Consider the following 17807-nt stretch of genomic DNA (forward strand, 5'->3'; position numbering starts at 1 on the left):
CCTATTAAAATCCCAATGACATTCTTTATAGAAATAGAAAAAGCAATCATGAATAATAGCTAAAGCAATTCTTAGCAAGAAAAGTGAAGCAGGAGGCATCACAATACCAGATCTTAACTATACTACAGAGCTACAGTAACAAAAACAGCATGGTATTGGTGCCAAAATAGATTGGAGGACCAATAGTACAGAATAGAAAACACAGACAAACCCACATAAATACAGTTATCTCATACTAGACAAGGGTACCAAAAACATTCACTGGAGAAAAGATAGCCTATACAACAAATGGTGTTGGCGAAACTGGAAATCCATATGTAGCAAAATGAACTTATACCTCTATCTCTCACCCTGCACAAAAATCAACTCAAAGTGGATCAAAGACTTAGGCACTAGAACAGAGACCCTACACCTAATAGAAGAAAAAATAGGCCCAAATTTTCACCACGTCAGCCTAGAATCTGACTTCCTTAACAAGACTCCTAAAATGCAAGAAATAAAATCAAGAATCAATAAATAAGATGGATTAAAATTAAAAAGCTTTTTCTCAGCAAAGGAAACAATGAAGTGAGGAGATAGCCTACAGATTCAAAGAAGTCTTTACCACATGCCCCTTCGATAAAGCATTAATCTGTATGATATATAAAGAACTCAAAAAACTTAACAAATAAATAACCCAATCAATAAATGGGCTAAGGAACTGAACAGACACTTCACAGAAGAAGAAAAAACATTTGATCAACAAATATATGAGAAAGTGTTCAACATCTCTAGCAATTAGAGAAATGCCAATCAAAACTACACAAAGATTTCATTTCACTCTTTTCAGAAGGCAATCATCAAGAATACAGGCAACAATAAATGCTGACAAGGATGTGGTGAAAAGGTACACTCATACATTGGTGGTGGGACTGCAAATTATGGAAAACAGTATGGAGATTCCTCAGAAAACTGGGAATGGAACCACCATTTTCCCCAGCTATTCCACTCCTTGGTTTATACCCAAAGGACTTAAAATCAGCATATTATAGTGACACAGCCACATCAACGATTATAGCAGCTCAATTCACAATAGCTAGACCATGGAACCAACCTAGGTGTCCCTCAATAGATTAATGGATAAAGAAAATGTCATATATATACTCAACGAACTATTACTCAGCTTTAAAGAAGAGTAAAATCATGGCATCTGCCAGTAAATGGTTGGAGTTGGAGAATATCATGCTAAGCGAAATAAGCCAGTTCCACAAAACCAAAAGCCAAATGTTTTCTCTAATATGTGGATGCTAATACACAATATGGTGTGGGGGCGGGGCACTAGGAAAGAACAGCATTACCTTATTAGATTAGGTAGAGGGAAGTGATGGGAGGAGAGAGGAGGGGATATGGGGATAGGAAAGACAGTAGAATGAAACAGACATTATTGCAATATGTATGTATACATGTGACTACATGACCAATATGATTCTGTAACATGTACACTCATAAAAATGAGAAATTTTATCCCACCTATGTATGATATATCAAAGTATATAAATGCATTCTACTGTCATGTATAACTAATTAAAATTTAAAAATATATATATATAGCAATTTCTTGGGGCTGGGGTTGTGATTCAGTGGTAGAGGGCTTGCCTAGCATATATGAGGCACTGGGTTCAATCCTAAGCACCACATATAAATAAATGAATAAAATAAAGATCCATCAACAACTAAAAATTTATATATATTATATATATATATATATATATATATATATATATATATATAGAGAGAGAGAGAGAGAGAGAGAGAGAGAGAGAGAGATCCATTTCTTGGTATACACAGATGATTTATTCCAGGACTCCCATGAATACCAAAACTTGCAGATGCTTAAATTCCTTCTATAAATTGGCATATTATTTGCATAGAACCTATACTTATGCTCCTGTATACCTGAAATCATATCTAGATGATGCATAATATCTAATACAGTATAAGTGCTATGTAGATAGTTGTTACACTGTATTGTTTAGGAAATGATGACAAGAGAGAAAGTCTGTACATGCTCAAAGCAGAGGAAGTTTTGATCCATAGTTGGGTAAATCCATGAATGTGGAAGCCATGGGTGTAGGGAGCCAACTATATGGACGTGTGTGGCCACCATGGCCATCTTAGTTTTCCTGGAACCCTCAGTCTCTCTCCTGCCTTTGCCCTTGCTATTCACTTGGCCTATGTTCTGACTCTGAATCTTTGGTAGGACTTATCTTCAATATCATTCAGGTCTGTGCTCAAAGTTATCCTTATCAAAGGGAACATCACACACCAATCAATTCTGTTACTCTCCATCCTCTTGCCCTATTTTGGTCTTCTTCATAGAACTTTATCATCACCTATCAGTTTATATTTTTACTTTTTAATTTGTCGATAATTGGTTTATAAGTCTCATGAGAGCAGGATTTTTTTTTTTTAATTCGCCAATGGCTAGACCATCTGGACTGGGGGTTATAAGAACAAGACAGCTTCCTGACCCCACTTGGTAGGAGTCTGGCAGGGGAGGAGCACTTTCCAACAGAAGTGGTGACTACTCCTTGAAGAAGGCAAAGGTGCTAAGCAGACACACTAGGTTCTTACTCTCCAACGTGAAACAAACGCTATAGGTTAAAACTAGTTTGCAGTCTCTAGAGACAAGGAGATAAAGTTACATTCATCAGTAGAGGCTCAGGGTGAAAGTCACAAATAATTTTCAGGAAAACTTTCAAGAAGGTAGCTGCCTTAGAGCTAGGGATGTAGCTTAGTGATAGAATATGTGCTGAGCATGTGAGAGGCCCTGAGTTCTCTCCCAGCACCATACACACACACACACACACACACACACACACACACACACAAATGGATAGAGAAAAAATTGAATTGGAGCAACATGAATAGATATTCAAAATATAATAGTAAGTTTAAAACATGTGAAGCAAAATTTACAGCAAATATAATTGGCTGCCTGGTCACAAAAAAGGACACCACAAGTTGCTCCAAAAACTATATACTTAACCCTTCCTTTATCAGTACACTTGAAAGCTATGCAAAATATTTTAATTCAATTTGCATATTTTGAGTTTTTTTCCTCCTCCTAGAGCACGTTTTAAACCTTTATTATGCAGACATGATATCATGCATTTAGACAGTTATGCATCTGTCCAAGAGTGAGACTTGCGAATCACAGGGTGAATACACACTTAATTTCATTAACGATTGTCAAATTATTTTCTAACCAGCAGTACGCAGAGATACTCTTTCTCCAAGTCTACACTAATATTTGGTATTCCTGGGTTGTTTTGTTTTGTTGCCAATCTGATAAGCATGAACTGGTATCTTGTTTTAATTCACACTTCTCTGACCACTAATAAGCTCAATGTTAGACATTATGTCTAAGCAATGAGAATAGGATTTAGATGAGCAGAGAGGGGCCAGCAAGACCCTCAGCTGCCAGCCCTTTGAATCTGGTTTTCCTTTTCTGAGCCGGCAGAGTGCCCCACATTCTTGCTGATGTAATGGATAAGCAGAAAGATAAGAGGAGAGGAAAAGTAGCGCCCTGCAGGGGTATTGCCTTGAGCATTTCATGCCAAAGAAATAAAGATCCACCATCAACAAATGCACGTGTTGAGCAGCTGGGTTGGATTCCAGCCAGTTAAGGTGAGAAGTTTCCTTGCTCAAAAGGAGGCTTCTTGACCCCTGAAGAACTGGCATCACCTGTGATTTATTTAATCCCACATTTTCCCATTCTCTGCCTCTTAAGCAGAGAATATTTAATTCTAAATTCTAACAGTTAAGTGGATTTGTGAATACGTTTTCCTGATATTCCCCTGGGGAAGTTCAAGGCACACTACAAAGTCAATTTTATGCAAATAAGCACTCAGATCTATAAAAAAAAAAAAAAAAGCAGCATAATACAGGTGAGGTAATAAGTTTTATTTAATAGAAATTGCATATCCTCAAAATCTGGGGTACAAATTGACAATGACACCACTGGGGTGTCTTAGAATTGATGAGACAAAAGGCTGAAATGCAAGGAAAAACCACAAAAGGGTCTTGCAAATCACTTGGAGCCATGTTACAGTTGACTTAAAATAAAATCATTAAATACAAAATGTCCACAAGATGGCACTCTTGCATTTCCAAAACCTTTTTATCTTGCTTGGACCCTGAGAATGTTTAACAGAAAACCCAAGCACAGGATAAGAAAGATATACAGAAAATTACAGAATGTTTCAAAGATAACACAAAAGGAAATATGTGAAAGACTTTGAACTGAAATACCTTAGTTCAATACTTACCAGTTAGAAAAATAAGCACAAAGCTTTACCACATTTATCATTAGCAAGTGCTGTTTGGTTGTATTTGGTAAGGAAGGAATTTAACCTTTGGAATCTCTAGATAACACCTTGTTATTGGTGAGGCTATGTCTTTAGCATTGTCAGTAGCAACTTTTTACTGAAACCTGCTTGGTCTGATGAACTCTGCTAGGTGCTAGTATTCATTCCAGGAGAGCTCTTTTTCCAAGAGAATGAAATGAGAGCAAGTATTCTGTTTATAACATCTGAATTTACATAATATTTACGAAAAATAGTCAGTACTGGGAGAAAAAATATTGTAACCCCTAAAAGTAACTCCCAGAAAATAAAGACTATTAATATTATCTCCTAAAAGTATGTTAATTTCTTTATGTTTTGAAAAATGTTGTATGAGCTCTCCCCAGCTACAAATTCTGATGAACCAACCAAAGAGAATTAAAAGAATATTCATTGCAGCATAATTTCAAATAATAAAATCTGGAAACAATATGAATGTCTGGCACCATGACAATGGATAAATTGTGCTAAAATTGTACTATTGTATAATTATCTAGGCAGCTGTTTAAATGGTGAATGAATAAGTTACATAATATTGCTGGTCACTAAGCTATTGTCTTTCTGCTCCAACCCTTCCCCTCCATACACAGCGGGTTTTGTGATGCAGGGACAAGGACCCTGCAATACTCTGTTCTCCTTGCCTCCTGGCAGCATGCTAGGCTCTGATCACAGAGGGCAGTAGGGAAGTTATAAGCCTAGAGAACGGAAACAGGCTCACTCTTGCTGTGTACTGTCACTGTGATTTGTGTTTATTCCCAGCTTTCATCTCTGCAACCCTTGGTACCAGTCTCTGGCTTTTTTTTTTTTTTTTTTTTTTTGGCACTGCCAGAACCAGCTTCATTATGTTTCCTCCCTGCCACCCTGTCCCTAGGGAGACAGTACCAGCCTCTACTCCCTGAGCAGGCTGGGCTATTCCTTCTAGCTTCTGGACTTTAATACCCTCAACTTCCTTCCTTTATGCCTAGGCCCTGGCAGTGGTAGTGCTTCCAGCAGTGACATCCTCCAAATCATTACAGTGCCCTCTTTGATTTTTAAGTTTCCTAATATATATTTAACCAATTACTTTTATTGTTATTGCTGTTAAAATACTTAACGTGAACTCTGATACAATGACCATATGCCAGGAAATAGAAATACAAATACGTGGGATATATTTAGATAGACACACACACAAATACATATTAGAATATACATATATGGGGTTGGGGATATAGCTCAGTTGGTAGAGTGCTTGACTTGCATGCACAAGACTCTGGGTTCTAATACCCAGCACCACACAAAAATATATATATGTATACATATATGTATATAAAGTACACATATACATGTAAATGTGTATATACATATTTTAACATATTTTTATATTTTTTTAGTTGTAGTTGAACGCAATATCTTTATTTTATTTATTTATTTTATGTGGTGCTGAGAATCGAACCCAGGGCTCTCTCACATGCTAGGCAAGCACTCTACTGCTGAGCCACAACCCCAGCCCTATTTTTACATATGTTATATTTGCCCTTATATATGCATACATTACACATAAAATTTAATCCTCACAGTATATGCTATGAAAAGAACACAATTATTCCCATGATATAGAAGGAGACTGAATCTCAGGGAGGTTAGATAAATTCTACAATATTACTAGCTAGTAAGTGATGAAGCTGGGATATGAATCCAAATCCCCTTGACTCCACACTCTGTATTTTTTCCCACTATGTCCTTGAAGTTGTTTAGATCTTTAATGGTTTTGATGTGGTCTGTCTCCCAAAGGTTCATGAGTTAGAATCTTGGTCCCCAATATGGCAATGTCAAGAGGTGGTAGGAGTTTTAAGAAGTGAGCCCTAATGGGAATTACTTAGGAAACTTGGGGTGCTGCCCTTGGAAAGAATTAAAGTATTTCTCCTGAGATCCTCAAACCTCAAAGTAAATTTATCCTTAATTCTGTTCTAGGGATGGGGGTGTGGTTCAGTGATAAACACCTTTTTACCTAATAATATAAATATAACATTACACTATTCTAATAATACTAGGAATAGAAGCACCATATACAAGACTGCTTCCATGACTAAAGTTATGGGAAGGTTGAGAACACTGTTGGAAAAACATGAACATCTGTAATTCCAAGTTTCTTGTCATTCATTTATTCAATTACTATTAATGCCTTTTATGTGCCTGGCAATCTGCTGGGCTCACAATGGTGAAGGAAACAGAACTAGTCCTTCCTTCAAAAAGCTTACAGTCTAAGGAAAGCTACCGTCTTTAATTGAATAATCATACATAGGAGAAGTACTTAAGTATATCATACAGGGATTTACCATAGACAGGATATGTAACTACAACACATTGTGTTCCAAAGGCAGTCCCAACACCCAACAGCACACTCAACAGCATGTCATCTGCCCTTCTCAATGTCTGGGATGCATGTGCACTCTGCCTTTGTTTACTGGGAACTGATCAGTTCTCAATCCAAAGTGATCTTACAAAGATGTCATAGCAATAGAGACAGTGCAGCTTTGTTCCAAAAAAAAAAAAAAAAAACCTGCTATTCTCTGGTCATTGAACTCCTTGCCTTCCACATGATTTGTGACACCAATCAGTGTTTCCACTGGCAGCTGCTGAGCCAGACTCTCCCCATAGCCTAAATGCAATCAATAACATGTGCCTGGACTGATCAATAAATAAGTGGCCAGGAAGCTTTCTTGAGGACAGATTTCCAGAAATGCAAAAACAATAAATCTAACCAAACCAGAAATTCAAGTAGTAATCAGAGTTGGGTATTTATGGCTCCACTATGTCAACTAAATCTCTGAACTCTTTTTGGATGCCTTTCCTCTGTTAGGAAACAGACCATTGGATAACCTTGTAGCAAAAAAGGAAGGAAGGAAGGGAGGGAGGGAGGGAGGGAAAGGAAAGGAAAGGAAAAGGAAAAGACAGTGGTGCAACCAGGGTCCACTGATGGATACTAAAAGCAGTGGGTGAAATTTTACATAGAAACAGGATTTTTGATAGTCTCAAAGTGCTTCTTCCCTAAATGCTTATTAATTAATGTAATGGTTGCACAGTCTTCTCCCTCCAGGAGGTGAAATTTAATTCCTCTGCTTTTGAGTAGAGCTTGACTTAATCACTTTTTTTTTTCTAATGAAAAATGCAGAGTAAGGAAAAAATGGTAACTTCATGGCAGACACTGGACCTTCAACCCAGTGATCAAGGTTGACATTACCCATTAAAAAGTCATGTCCACATGATGTACAACCTGTCACAATATCATAAAAGAGGCACATCACCTCTGTGATTTTTCTTCTCCCAAATTTATAAGCCAATGTAGTTATGAGAAAATATCAGACAAATCCAAACTGAGGGACAGTCTACAAAATACTCAACCAGTACATTTTGTTTTAAATTTTTTTAAGTTGTAGATGGACACAATGCCTTTATTTTATTTATTTTTTTGTAATGCTGAAGATTAAATCCAGTGCCTCACACTGAGCTCCACCACTGAGCCACAACCCCCAGCCCCCAGTGAGTACTTTTTAAATTACTTTTTTTTTTAGGGGGGGTGGGTGTTACAGGAGATTGAGTACTTTTTAAATTACTTTTTTTTTTAGGGGGGGTGGGTGTTACAGGGGCACACAACCACTACTGAGCCACATCCCCAGCCCTATTTTGTACTTTATTTAGAAGTCAGGGCCTCACTGAGTTGCTTAGCAACTTGCTTTTGCTGAGGCTGACTTTGAACTCCTGTCTAAGCCTCCTGAGCTGCTGGGATTACAGGCTAGTGCCACTGTGCAGGGCCTTTAAATTACCCCCTTCTCCTGCCCTAGGAATTGTTTCATACCCTGTTATAGTTCTTTCTTTGTAACAGTGGAAGAAAGTATTTTTACTAAAGGAACTTTGGCTTTTGAGGGGGTTTTAAAATCTTTTTTTATTGCAAATTGACAAAATATAGTTACATATGACATACAAATAAAAGAATGAACTAATGAACATATCTATCACCTCAAATACTTATTGTTTTGGGGGTAAGAGCATTTGAAATTTATTGTCTTAGCAGTTTGAAACATACAATACACTATTATTGCTATAATCATCATGCTGCACAATAGATGGATAAAATGTATTCCTCTTGTCTAACTGAAACTTTGTACCCTTTGACTAATACTTCCCTATCCCTCTGGCCCTGACAGCCATTCCCCCTCCTATCCCAGGAAGCCACCATTCTACTCTCTGCTTCCCTGAGTTTGATCATATTAGACTTCACATATAAATAAGAACAAGCAGTATTTGTCCTTCTGTACCTCTAATCAGTACTTTTCCAAAGTGTTTTTCCATACAAAACAAGGAAAGACAGAAACAACAGCCAGAGAGTGGAGGAGGCTAAAAGATCAGATGGCTAAACACAATGGGAGGTCCTGGGACAGAAAAAGACATTGGTGAGAAAACTGGTGAAATCCTAATAAAGTCTGTAGTTTAGCTAATATTGTACCCTCGTTTATTTCTTAGATTAGATAAGCACATCATCATGCTTATATAAAATGGCTTTTGGGAAAGCTTGGTGAAGACTACAGGCATTCTCTCTACTATTTTTCTAACTTCGGTAAATCTAAAATTATTTCAAAAATAAAAAGATTAAAAAAGAAAAATCATAAGCTGGAACCATCTCTACTAATGCATACAGTATTTCTGCTATTTAAACAATAGGTAGTGGGGAATGTTAGTTTTACATTTGGCAGAGTCATGATCTGGAGAGGAGAGATTGGTCTACCACCAGGATTTGGACCTACCCCCTTAGAATCAGCTGTGTCAGGCTGGACTTCTTGACAGAGCCAGGTCTGAGAAGGGATTAGGAGGGGAGGAAACTTTATAGGCAGAGTGCACAGATGGAAGAGTATCCATGAGCAAGTGTATGCAGAGAGTTTCAAGGAGAAGAAAGGAAACCATGGGGTCAAGCCTAGAGCAATTCTGGAAGGAAGGTTGTGCAGCAGAGGCTGGAGGTAGGGGACAGCAGAGCTGCAGAACCTTTTGCAGTCATGTTAAACATCATTAAAATCATCCAAGTGTATAAAGTAGATTGTATTTTCTAAAGGCTCACTCCAACTATAGCATAAAACAGGAAAGAAAACAAGAACAAACAAAAAACAAGCTACCTAAGAGGAAAGATTTTGTCTCTGTTCCCCAGTGCAGTGATCAGAACATGTTTGGTGTTGAGAAAATGAAGGGATGGATGAATTTGTGGAGCAGACTGTGGATGGAGGGGAGATGGATAGTGGGGTAGTGTCCATGTGCAGTGGGTGGGGGCAGCAGGCAGTAGACTCTTGAGCTAATTCAGGCAAGAGCTGCTGGCAAAATGTGAAACAAAGGAGGAAGCAAGATCTGAAACTTCTGCTTTTTTAAAAAAATATATTTTTAAAATTGTAGCTGGACACTATACGTTTATTTGTTTTTATGTGGTGCTGAGGCTCAAACTCGGTGCCCCACACGTGCTAGGCAGGCACTCTACCACTGAGCTACAGCCCCAGCCCCAAGCCTCTGCTTTTTGAAAGTGCTCCCAACTCCCTTCTTTCCCCTTCATTCTGCCCCCAAACTGCTCCTGCTCCTGCTCACTCTTTCTCCTCCCAAGAATATAGACTTCTACTGAGAAAGACTTTAAAATGTCACACATAAACACACAAAGTTAGTCTGGGGGAATCAAGAGGCAAGAGATTGCAATCACCTAGATCATTCTGACCTAGCAATGTAGGTTTCTACAGATTCCCTAAAGCATAAAGGTAACAAATATCCTCAGTGACAGCCTTTTCCTTATTGGTCCCCACCCGAAAGGTGCTAGGGATAGAATCCAGGGTCTTGAACACCAGGTAAGTGCTATACCACTGAGCTCTGCCCCCAGGCCCTATCACAGTTCTTACCTGGAATATATAATATAAATGACCAATCACCAATCAATGACTTGTGCTTTTTTTGTTGATGAATGCAATTTTAACAACCAGTTTTACTATAATCTCCCTTTTTCTTAATCTTTAAAAACCTAGCCCCCAGGGCTGGGACTGTAGCTTGGTTGCAGAGCACTTGCCTAGCATGTGTGAGGCACTGGGTTCAATCCTCAGCACCACATAAAAATAAACAAATAAAATAAAGGCAGTCTGTCCATCTACAACCACAAAAAAAAAAAATTAAAAAATTAAAAAAAAACAAAAACAACTACCTCCCACGCCCCCAAGATGCCATTTGGGAAAGCACTGATTCTAAGTGGATATTTGTCCCCTGGCCCCCCCCCCCCCGCCCTCCCTGGGGTAATCATCTTCATACTGGCTCAAAAAAACTCTTTGTTCTCATTCTCAGTGTACCTCAGCTTGCCTTTCAAGTTGACAGCATTTCCAAAAATGAGTTAGTACTCATTTGGTCCTAAAGCAAGACACAGTCCTTTTGAAGTTCTCAAAGAATGTTTTTATTGTAGGTAGTGTAGGGGAGAAAAGATTTCTCACCCATTGCAAATTTCCTCATTAAGGTACCTATAGTAAGACAAATTAACAAGGAAAAAAGCATACAAATTTACTTACTATTATGTTTTATGTGACAGCCTTCAGAAACAAAAACCCAAAGAAATAGGGAAAGCAATATGTTTTCATGGACAGTCATGCAATGGTGTGACTGGAAGGCAAAGGATATGATCTAATGGAATAAACTGGAGGAAATTTACAAGGCCTGTATATTTCAATTCTTCTCAGCATTTCTGTGTCTTTTGGGATAAGAATGTTCCTTTCCTCTGGGTTCTTTTCCTCCCAGCACCTCTTTTAGAATTTTAAAAATCGTTTTTATACTGGGGATTGAACCCTAGAGTGCTTTACTATTGATATGATTCCCCAGCCCTTTTTACTTTTTATCTTGCCATAGAATCTCATGAAGTTGCTTAGGGGCTCACTAAGTTGCTGAGGCTGGCCTCCAATTTGAAATCCTTCCACCTAAACCTCTGGAGTCACTAAAATTACTGGTGTGCACCACTGTGCCCAGCCCATCAGGGGCACATCTTAAGTGAGGGTCTTTTGATTTACTTAAGAGAAAGATCAGCCCACAAGACTGGGATCATAATTAGAATAAGTTATACTCCATGTATGTATAATATGTGAAAATACATTCTACTGTCATTATATCTAAAAAGAACAAATTTAAAAATCCTAATTAAAAAAAAAAAAGAGGAAGGTCAGAGAATAAGGATCAGGCAGTGCTGAGGATTAACCTTAGGTCCCAGAGTCTCATACATGTTAGGCCCTACCACTGAGCTATACCCTATTTTTGAGTTTTCTAAATGGTCATTTTTCAAATCCACCCGTTCTTAATTTAAAAAAATTTTTTTTAGTTGTAGGTGGACACAATATATTTATTTTTATGTGGTGCTGAATATTGAACTCAGTGCCTCACACTTGCTAGGCAAGTGCTCTACCCCAGCCCACACCTGTTCTTTTTTCCATTTTTTTGTCTATTATTTTCAAATTTTCATGTTTTTAGATAGAAGTTATTTCTTCACTTACCTCTTTGAGTACGCATACCAAATACTGTTTGTAAAAGTCTTTGTTAGGCTACTTCCTGTAATTAATTCTATGTCATGTGGATTCAAGTTCTGATTGTTGATTTTTATTTGCATCCTTTTTTAAAAAAATAAATTTTTAATTGTAGTTGGACACAATGCCTTTATTTTATTTATTTTTATGTGGTGCTGAGGATCGAATCCAGTGCCTTGATGGCGAGCCCTCTATCCCTGAGCCACAACCCCAGCCCCTATTTGTGTCCTTAGTATTGGGTTTCTTCATGTGTTTTGGAACTGTGGTTTAATTTTTAAAATTTGTAAATTTGTTTTTTCTTCTCTATTTTTTCCATATCTGTATCTACTCGGTTTCAATAAGCCCTCCATAAGGCTTCATAATTGCCTCTACTTGCCCTTATTATTCCTTAGTCAGAACTACAACTTAAAATGGTATTTAGAGGTTCCTGGCTGGTGGTTATAATGGCAAAATCAGAGATTAGTCACCAGAACAGCTGACAGCTTGGCACTCTTGGGTTAGGGGTCTGTAGTCCTCCAGTCTTCACTGAAAGCCACAATCCTAGAGATGGATCAGCACAATATTTTATTTCCTTTGTTGGGGATGGAGAGGACAGAGGTTGGGAATGCAGGACAGAATCTCCATTTGTCTTTTAGGTGTTCCATTTTATCTGCCATTGCTGTTTTGGGGCATAGTGGTGCACCAAAGCTGATCTGAAGCAGCTTTTTCTTTTCCGTCACCTTCACCTCCACCATCCTTTTTCAGGCCATGATCAACCTGTACTTATGTGACTACAGCAGCCTCTCAACTAGCCTCCCTTCCTCTAGACTTTATTTCCTCCAATCCATTCTTCTCACCATGGCCAGAGTGACTGTCAGACAATATAATCCTGCTTACATAATGGCTCTGCCTAAGGATTCCCTTTTGTTACAATCAGTAGCAGAGATGGAGTTAAATCACTGGCCCAACATGGAAAAGAAAGGGGTTTAGATGTTAGCTTATAGCAAATGAACATTGAAGGGGCTGGGGTTGTGGATCTGTGGTACAGTGCTTGCCTAGCATGTGTGAGGCCCTGGGTTCTATTCTCAGCACTGCATATAAATAAATAAAATAAAGGTCCATCAACAACTAAAAAATATATATTAAGAAAAAGAACATTGAATAACTCATGTCTGTAGACACTAAAGATAGAAACATTCCCAAAAGAATGAAAATGTTACCACCTCCCCCCAAATATATCTTCACTGGAATGACTTTAGGACAAGGAAATAGATCAGAAATATTTTATAGATTCCATTTAAAAATCAAAACCTTTTTAGACACACAGTGGTAATTTTGGAATCAGAAAGTAGTGTGATTTGGCTGGTGATTCCAAAAGTTAGGAATAACATCTAAATAACAAAAACCTTCAAATGTCTATTCAATTATTACTAAATATTTCCTACTTGCATGACACTGCAGGGGAAATAGGATATGTAAAAAATACTCTGCCTTCAAGAACCTTACAAAGTAGGAGGCAAGGTGATTCATTTCAATTAAAATTAAAACTAAATTTGTGTTGTATGTCCCCAAAATGTCTCTGGAAGTTCAAACTCCTCATAATTCAGAATATGACCTTCTTTGGAAATAGAAACATTATCAATGTAGCTAGTTAAGGTGAGGTTATACTGGAATAGGGTAGACCTTTAATCCAGTATTAATAGAGATGCAGAGATAGACACAGGGAAGAGGATGCCAGGTGATAATGGAATGATGCAACTGCAAGCCAAGGAATGCCCAGGACTGATAGCCACCACCAAAAGCTAGGAAGAAGCAAGGACAAATCCTCCCTACAGGTTTCAGAGGAAGAACAGCCTTGCCAACACCTTTATTTAGGATTTCTAGCTCCAAGAACTCTAAGACAATAAATCTCTGGTGCTTTAAGATCCCAGTTTGTGGTACTTTGGTACAGCAGCTCTAGGAAACGAGCTTATATAGTTTCTTAGTTAGCATTATAAACAAAATGGCATAACAAATAGAAATTATTTCCAGCAGACAAGGAGCTTCTGGATGACATGGTATTCGTGTTAAGCTTTAATATGATTCTGTTGTGTAGATGTGGTAGGAGGAGAAAGGGCTTTATATTCTTCCATGTCAATCTAAATAGCATCTTAAAGCTTAGTTATTCTAAGCAATATCTCTGGAAAACGAGCTGTATGTAATTCACTTTAATGTCCTGAACCTAGTGTCAACTTTGTCACTAACAGGATTTTTAAGGTATAAAACTGGAGACACCATGCTTTATTATTTCAAGCAGTACTGTGCAGAGGTAAAACAATCATTACTTGCTTTTATCATCACACTACAAAAGTGGGCAAGTCTTCTTCCTGGAAACTTTAGTAAGCAGTTGCTAGTTAAAATCTCAAGACTAACTAAAAAATAGTAGTAGCAGGAACTGGTATTAAGGTGGCTGACTGGAATTAAACTTCTCATGCTTTGACCTTGCATTATGATGTATTCACAATGATGCTTCTAGTATGATTATAGTCAACGCTCAGCAATCTCCAGTTGTAAATAAATTCTTGAAATTTCAGTAGTCTTTTTGGGGAAGCAGGGAAAGAGCCATTTACCTGCACCTTTTTTCACAACTCAACCTTGAGTATGAGTTTCAAATCAATCTGATGGATTCTGTAATGGTTCTATCCTAAATCACATGCTCCTACAGGTTTCATCTTCCAAAAGATAAGTTCCGCTTGAATAATGGATGGAATTATTTCAAAGTAAAGGTATTTTTTATTTATTTTATTTTAGCTGTACTGGGGATTAAATCCAGAGCCTCATGTATGCTAGCCAAGACCTCTACCACAGAGTTATATCCCAAGCCCAGCCCAGCCCAGGGGTTCTTTACCAGAGATACACAGAATAACTGGAGGAACCCTATAGTGAATACATTCCTCATCTGCATGCTGTGGTACAGCACAGCATTGTCATATTTGAAAAAGCACACACACACACACCCCTGCCAGCCACTACCTAGCCTCTAGATTTCCACTTCTTTCTCTCCACTTCCCGGCCCGCCCCAACCCGCCACGCCCCATGGGCGGTCCCAAGCGGCGGGCCCGCCCATCCCCTCCGGCTGCGTAAGCCCCGCCCCGGTAGCGCGGAAACTTGAGGCGACCGGCTTCGGGCGGGATGGGGGTGGGGGAGGGACGGGGGAGGGGCGACAGGATGTGGAGTGGGGGCGGGACCAGCCCGAGGGCTGAGAGGGGCGGAGTCGAGGAGAAGCTTCGGACTTTATCTTTGATTACCCTTGCGGGAGAGGCGGGAGATCTTGGCCCGGAGCCGGACAGAGAAACCCTGTCGCTGCCGCCGGAGATCTGGAGTCTCCCTACAGAGGCGAGTACGGGGCTTCACCGTAGCCCGCGGAACATGGCGCCCTGGACGGTGTGGCGCTGCTGCCAGCGCGTGGTGGGATGGGTGCCGGTGCTCTTCATCTCCTTCGTGATCATCTGGTCCTACTACGCGTACGTGGTGGAGCTTTGCGCGTGTGAGTACCGGAGGGCGCGGGCGGAAGGCGGGGGCCTGGGGCGTCGCCGGGACCCGGCTGCAGGCCGAGGCCGCGCGCCCGCTGCTTTGTTAGAGCCGCGGCGCCTGACGCTCGGGAGCCTGGATGCCCAAGGCCGCGGTGCGGCCCAGCTAGCCCGCGGCTTCCTGGTTCTAGTGTTCGCTCAGGGGCTGCCCATCCTTCTGTCTTCTATGACGGAATGTTCAGAAATGCTTTTTCTCCGAGGCGGGGCCAGTCGACCTTCGTAGGTTTAGGGGTGTGTGTGTGTGTGTAGCCCTTATTTTTGCTTTTGTTAATATTTTTAAAAACAAATTTGTGCTTTCCAGGTTGTTTTTCCAAACAGCGCAAGACGCTTGTCACCAGTAAAGCCGGCTGCTGGGGTTGGGGGAAGGGAGGTGTGTCTTTTGGTGCTCTGACCTGGAGGATGAGTGAGCCCCAGCTTTGATTTTGGGTGGTACTTGGCCCATTTTAAAGTTCATTTCTTTCAAGTCTGAATCCAGCGACCTATAAAATGAAGACAGAATGGGAGAATAACATTATTTATTTATTTTTCTTGGCTGTTTATTCTGACGTTTTTTTTTTTTTTTTTTTTTTTGCGGTGCTAGGGATTGAACCCAAGGCCTCACACATGCTAGGCAAGTGCTCTGCCTCTAAGCTACATCCCAGTCCGGTGTATTTTTTTCACTATCTTCAATTTGGGGGTCTTCATTATTTTTGCTATCTTCCATTTTTTAGCACCGATTTTCACCTGACTCCTAGGAAAAAGGATTGCAGTACACCTCAAGGATTTAACATACTGGTTTGAATAGGTTGCCTTTAAGAATAAAGGTAATCTGGACTCTTGCAGATTTCAGTCTTGTTTAAGTAAGGTAGCTTTCTCCTAAAAGGCAGCAGCAGAAGGTTCCTAAATACCTCGGACAGTAAAAATTGCTGATCCACAGTATGCTCTTAGTCATTTGAACAAATTGTTTATGATCAAGAGGGCTTCGTTCCAGTGCAGGCTCTGTTATTTCTTCATTTTGTTTATACACACACACGCACAGGCTCGCACAATATCAGCCTTATTAGGAGTTAATATTGAGGATAAAATAGATACACTTAACATGGCCATCTTAGGTGAGTGATAAACAGAAAAGATAAAATAATACTATTAGTTTTTGGTTTTAAATAAGACTGAAATACCTCGTTGGCTTTTTCCCCCAAAGCTTCTGTTTGAAAATATTTAGTTATGGGTGAACTGAACAACTTTTCCTCTCTGGTCAACCTGGTTAATTTTGAGGAAAGTGCTAATTCAGATTTCTAGAGTTTTTATCTGAATACTTGGGTCATTTTGAGCTGTTTATAGTAGGGTTGTATCTCTTTTTTAGCATATAGAAGATCTTAGAGTTTTTAGAGTTGGTCTAATTCATTATTTTCTAGGAAATTTATTACTCAGAAGACCTGTGTGGTTTGTCCAAGGGTAGACATTTTAATCTTTTTTTCATATAGAAATATGTAGAGTGGGACTGTAACCTGAGTCTATATCCTTGTGTCTTCTTCACAACATCTTCAGATTTAGAGTGATACACATAACAAGTGCCATTATTGAGTATACTCTGTTCACATAGTTGATTCTGAAGTGTTATATTGATCTCCAAAGAACCAGCTTTTGTATTTTGTGAGACTTAAAGCCTTTAAAATGTATTCAAGTTTCTGTATACACTTGAGAAAGATATATTCTGTAATCAGCAGTGTATTTTACTGTTTGTTGCTGGGAATTCATTTATGTCATAATGCTTCATAAGTATCATTGAGGGCAAATTGGTAATGTTACTTAAATCTTTTCTATTTGTTATTTAAATTATTGAGAGAGGTATGATTATCATGTATTTATTTCTCCTTGTACTTTTATCAGTTTTTGCATCATGTATTTTTCAGCTCTGTAATAAGGTGTATAAAATATTAAGAATTGTTAAGTCCTCTTGATGAGTTGGTCCCTTTATAATTGTGAAATGATTCTCTTATCCCTCACAATACTATTTGCCCTGAAATCTACTTTGGCAGATATTAACATGTTATTAACCTTTCTTTTGATTAGTGCTAGAATGGTATATCTTTCTCTGTCCTTTTACTGTTAGCCTGTTTATGCCTGTGTATTTAAAGTGTGTTTCTTTTAAGCTGCATCTATTTGGGTCTTGCTTTTCTTTTTTTTTCCTCCTTTTCATGTAATCTGAAAATCTCTGCCTTTCAATTCAGGTGTTTGACTACATTTAATGTGATTATTAATATATTTAAATTTAAGACAGTGATTTGTTTGTTATTGTTGTTTTTTTTTTTGTTTGTTTTTTGGTACCAGGGATTGAA

At 38.8% G+C, this 17807-nt stretch overlaps 1 protein-coding gene across 4 annotated transcripts in view; it reads left to right on the forward strand.

The window, feature by feature from the left end:
* Nucleotides 1-15177: 15177 nt before the first annotated feature.
* Nucleotides 15178-17807, forward strand: part of Zdhhc20 (zinc finger DHHC-type palmitoyltransferase 20) — a 79066-nt gene continuing 76436 nt past the window's right edge. For 3 of the 4 annotated variants that reach the window (XM_027941550.2, XM_027941551.2, XM_071611335.1), the window contains exon 1: nt 15178-15446. In XM_027941550.2, the coding sequence (XP_027797351.1) occupies nt 15329-15446 (118 nt within the window). In that variant the 5' untranslated portion in view covers nt 15178-15328. The remainder of the gene's footprint in view (nt 15447-17807) is intronic. The other variant, XM_071611336.1, reaches the window with a different exon arrangement.

This window comes from Marmota flaviventris, chromosome 4, assembly GCF_047511675.1.
Source record: "Marmota flaviventris isolate mMarFla1 chromosome 4, mMarFla1.hap1, whole genome shotgun sequence".
NCBI classification, from domain to species: Eukaryota; Metazoa; Chordata; class Mammalia; order Rodentia; family Sciuridae; genus Marmota; species Marmota flaviventris.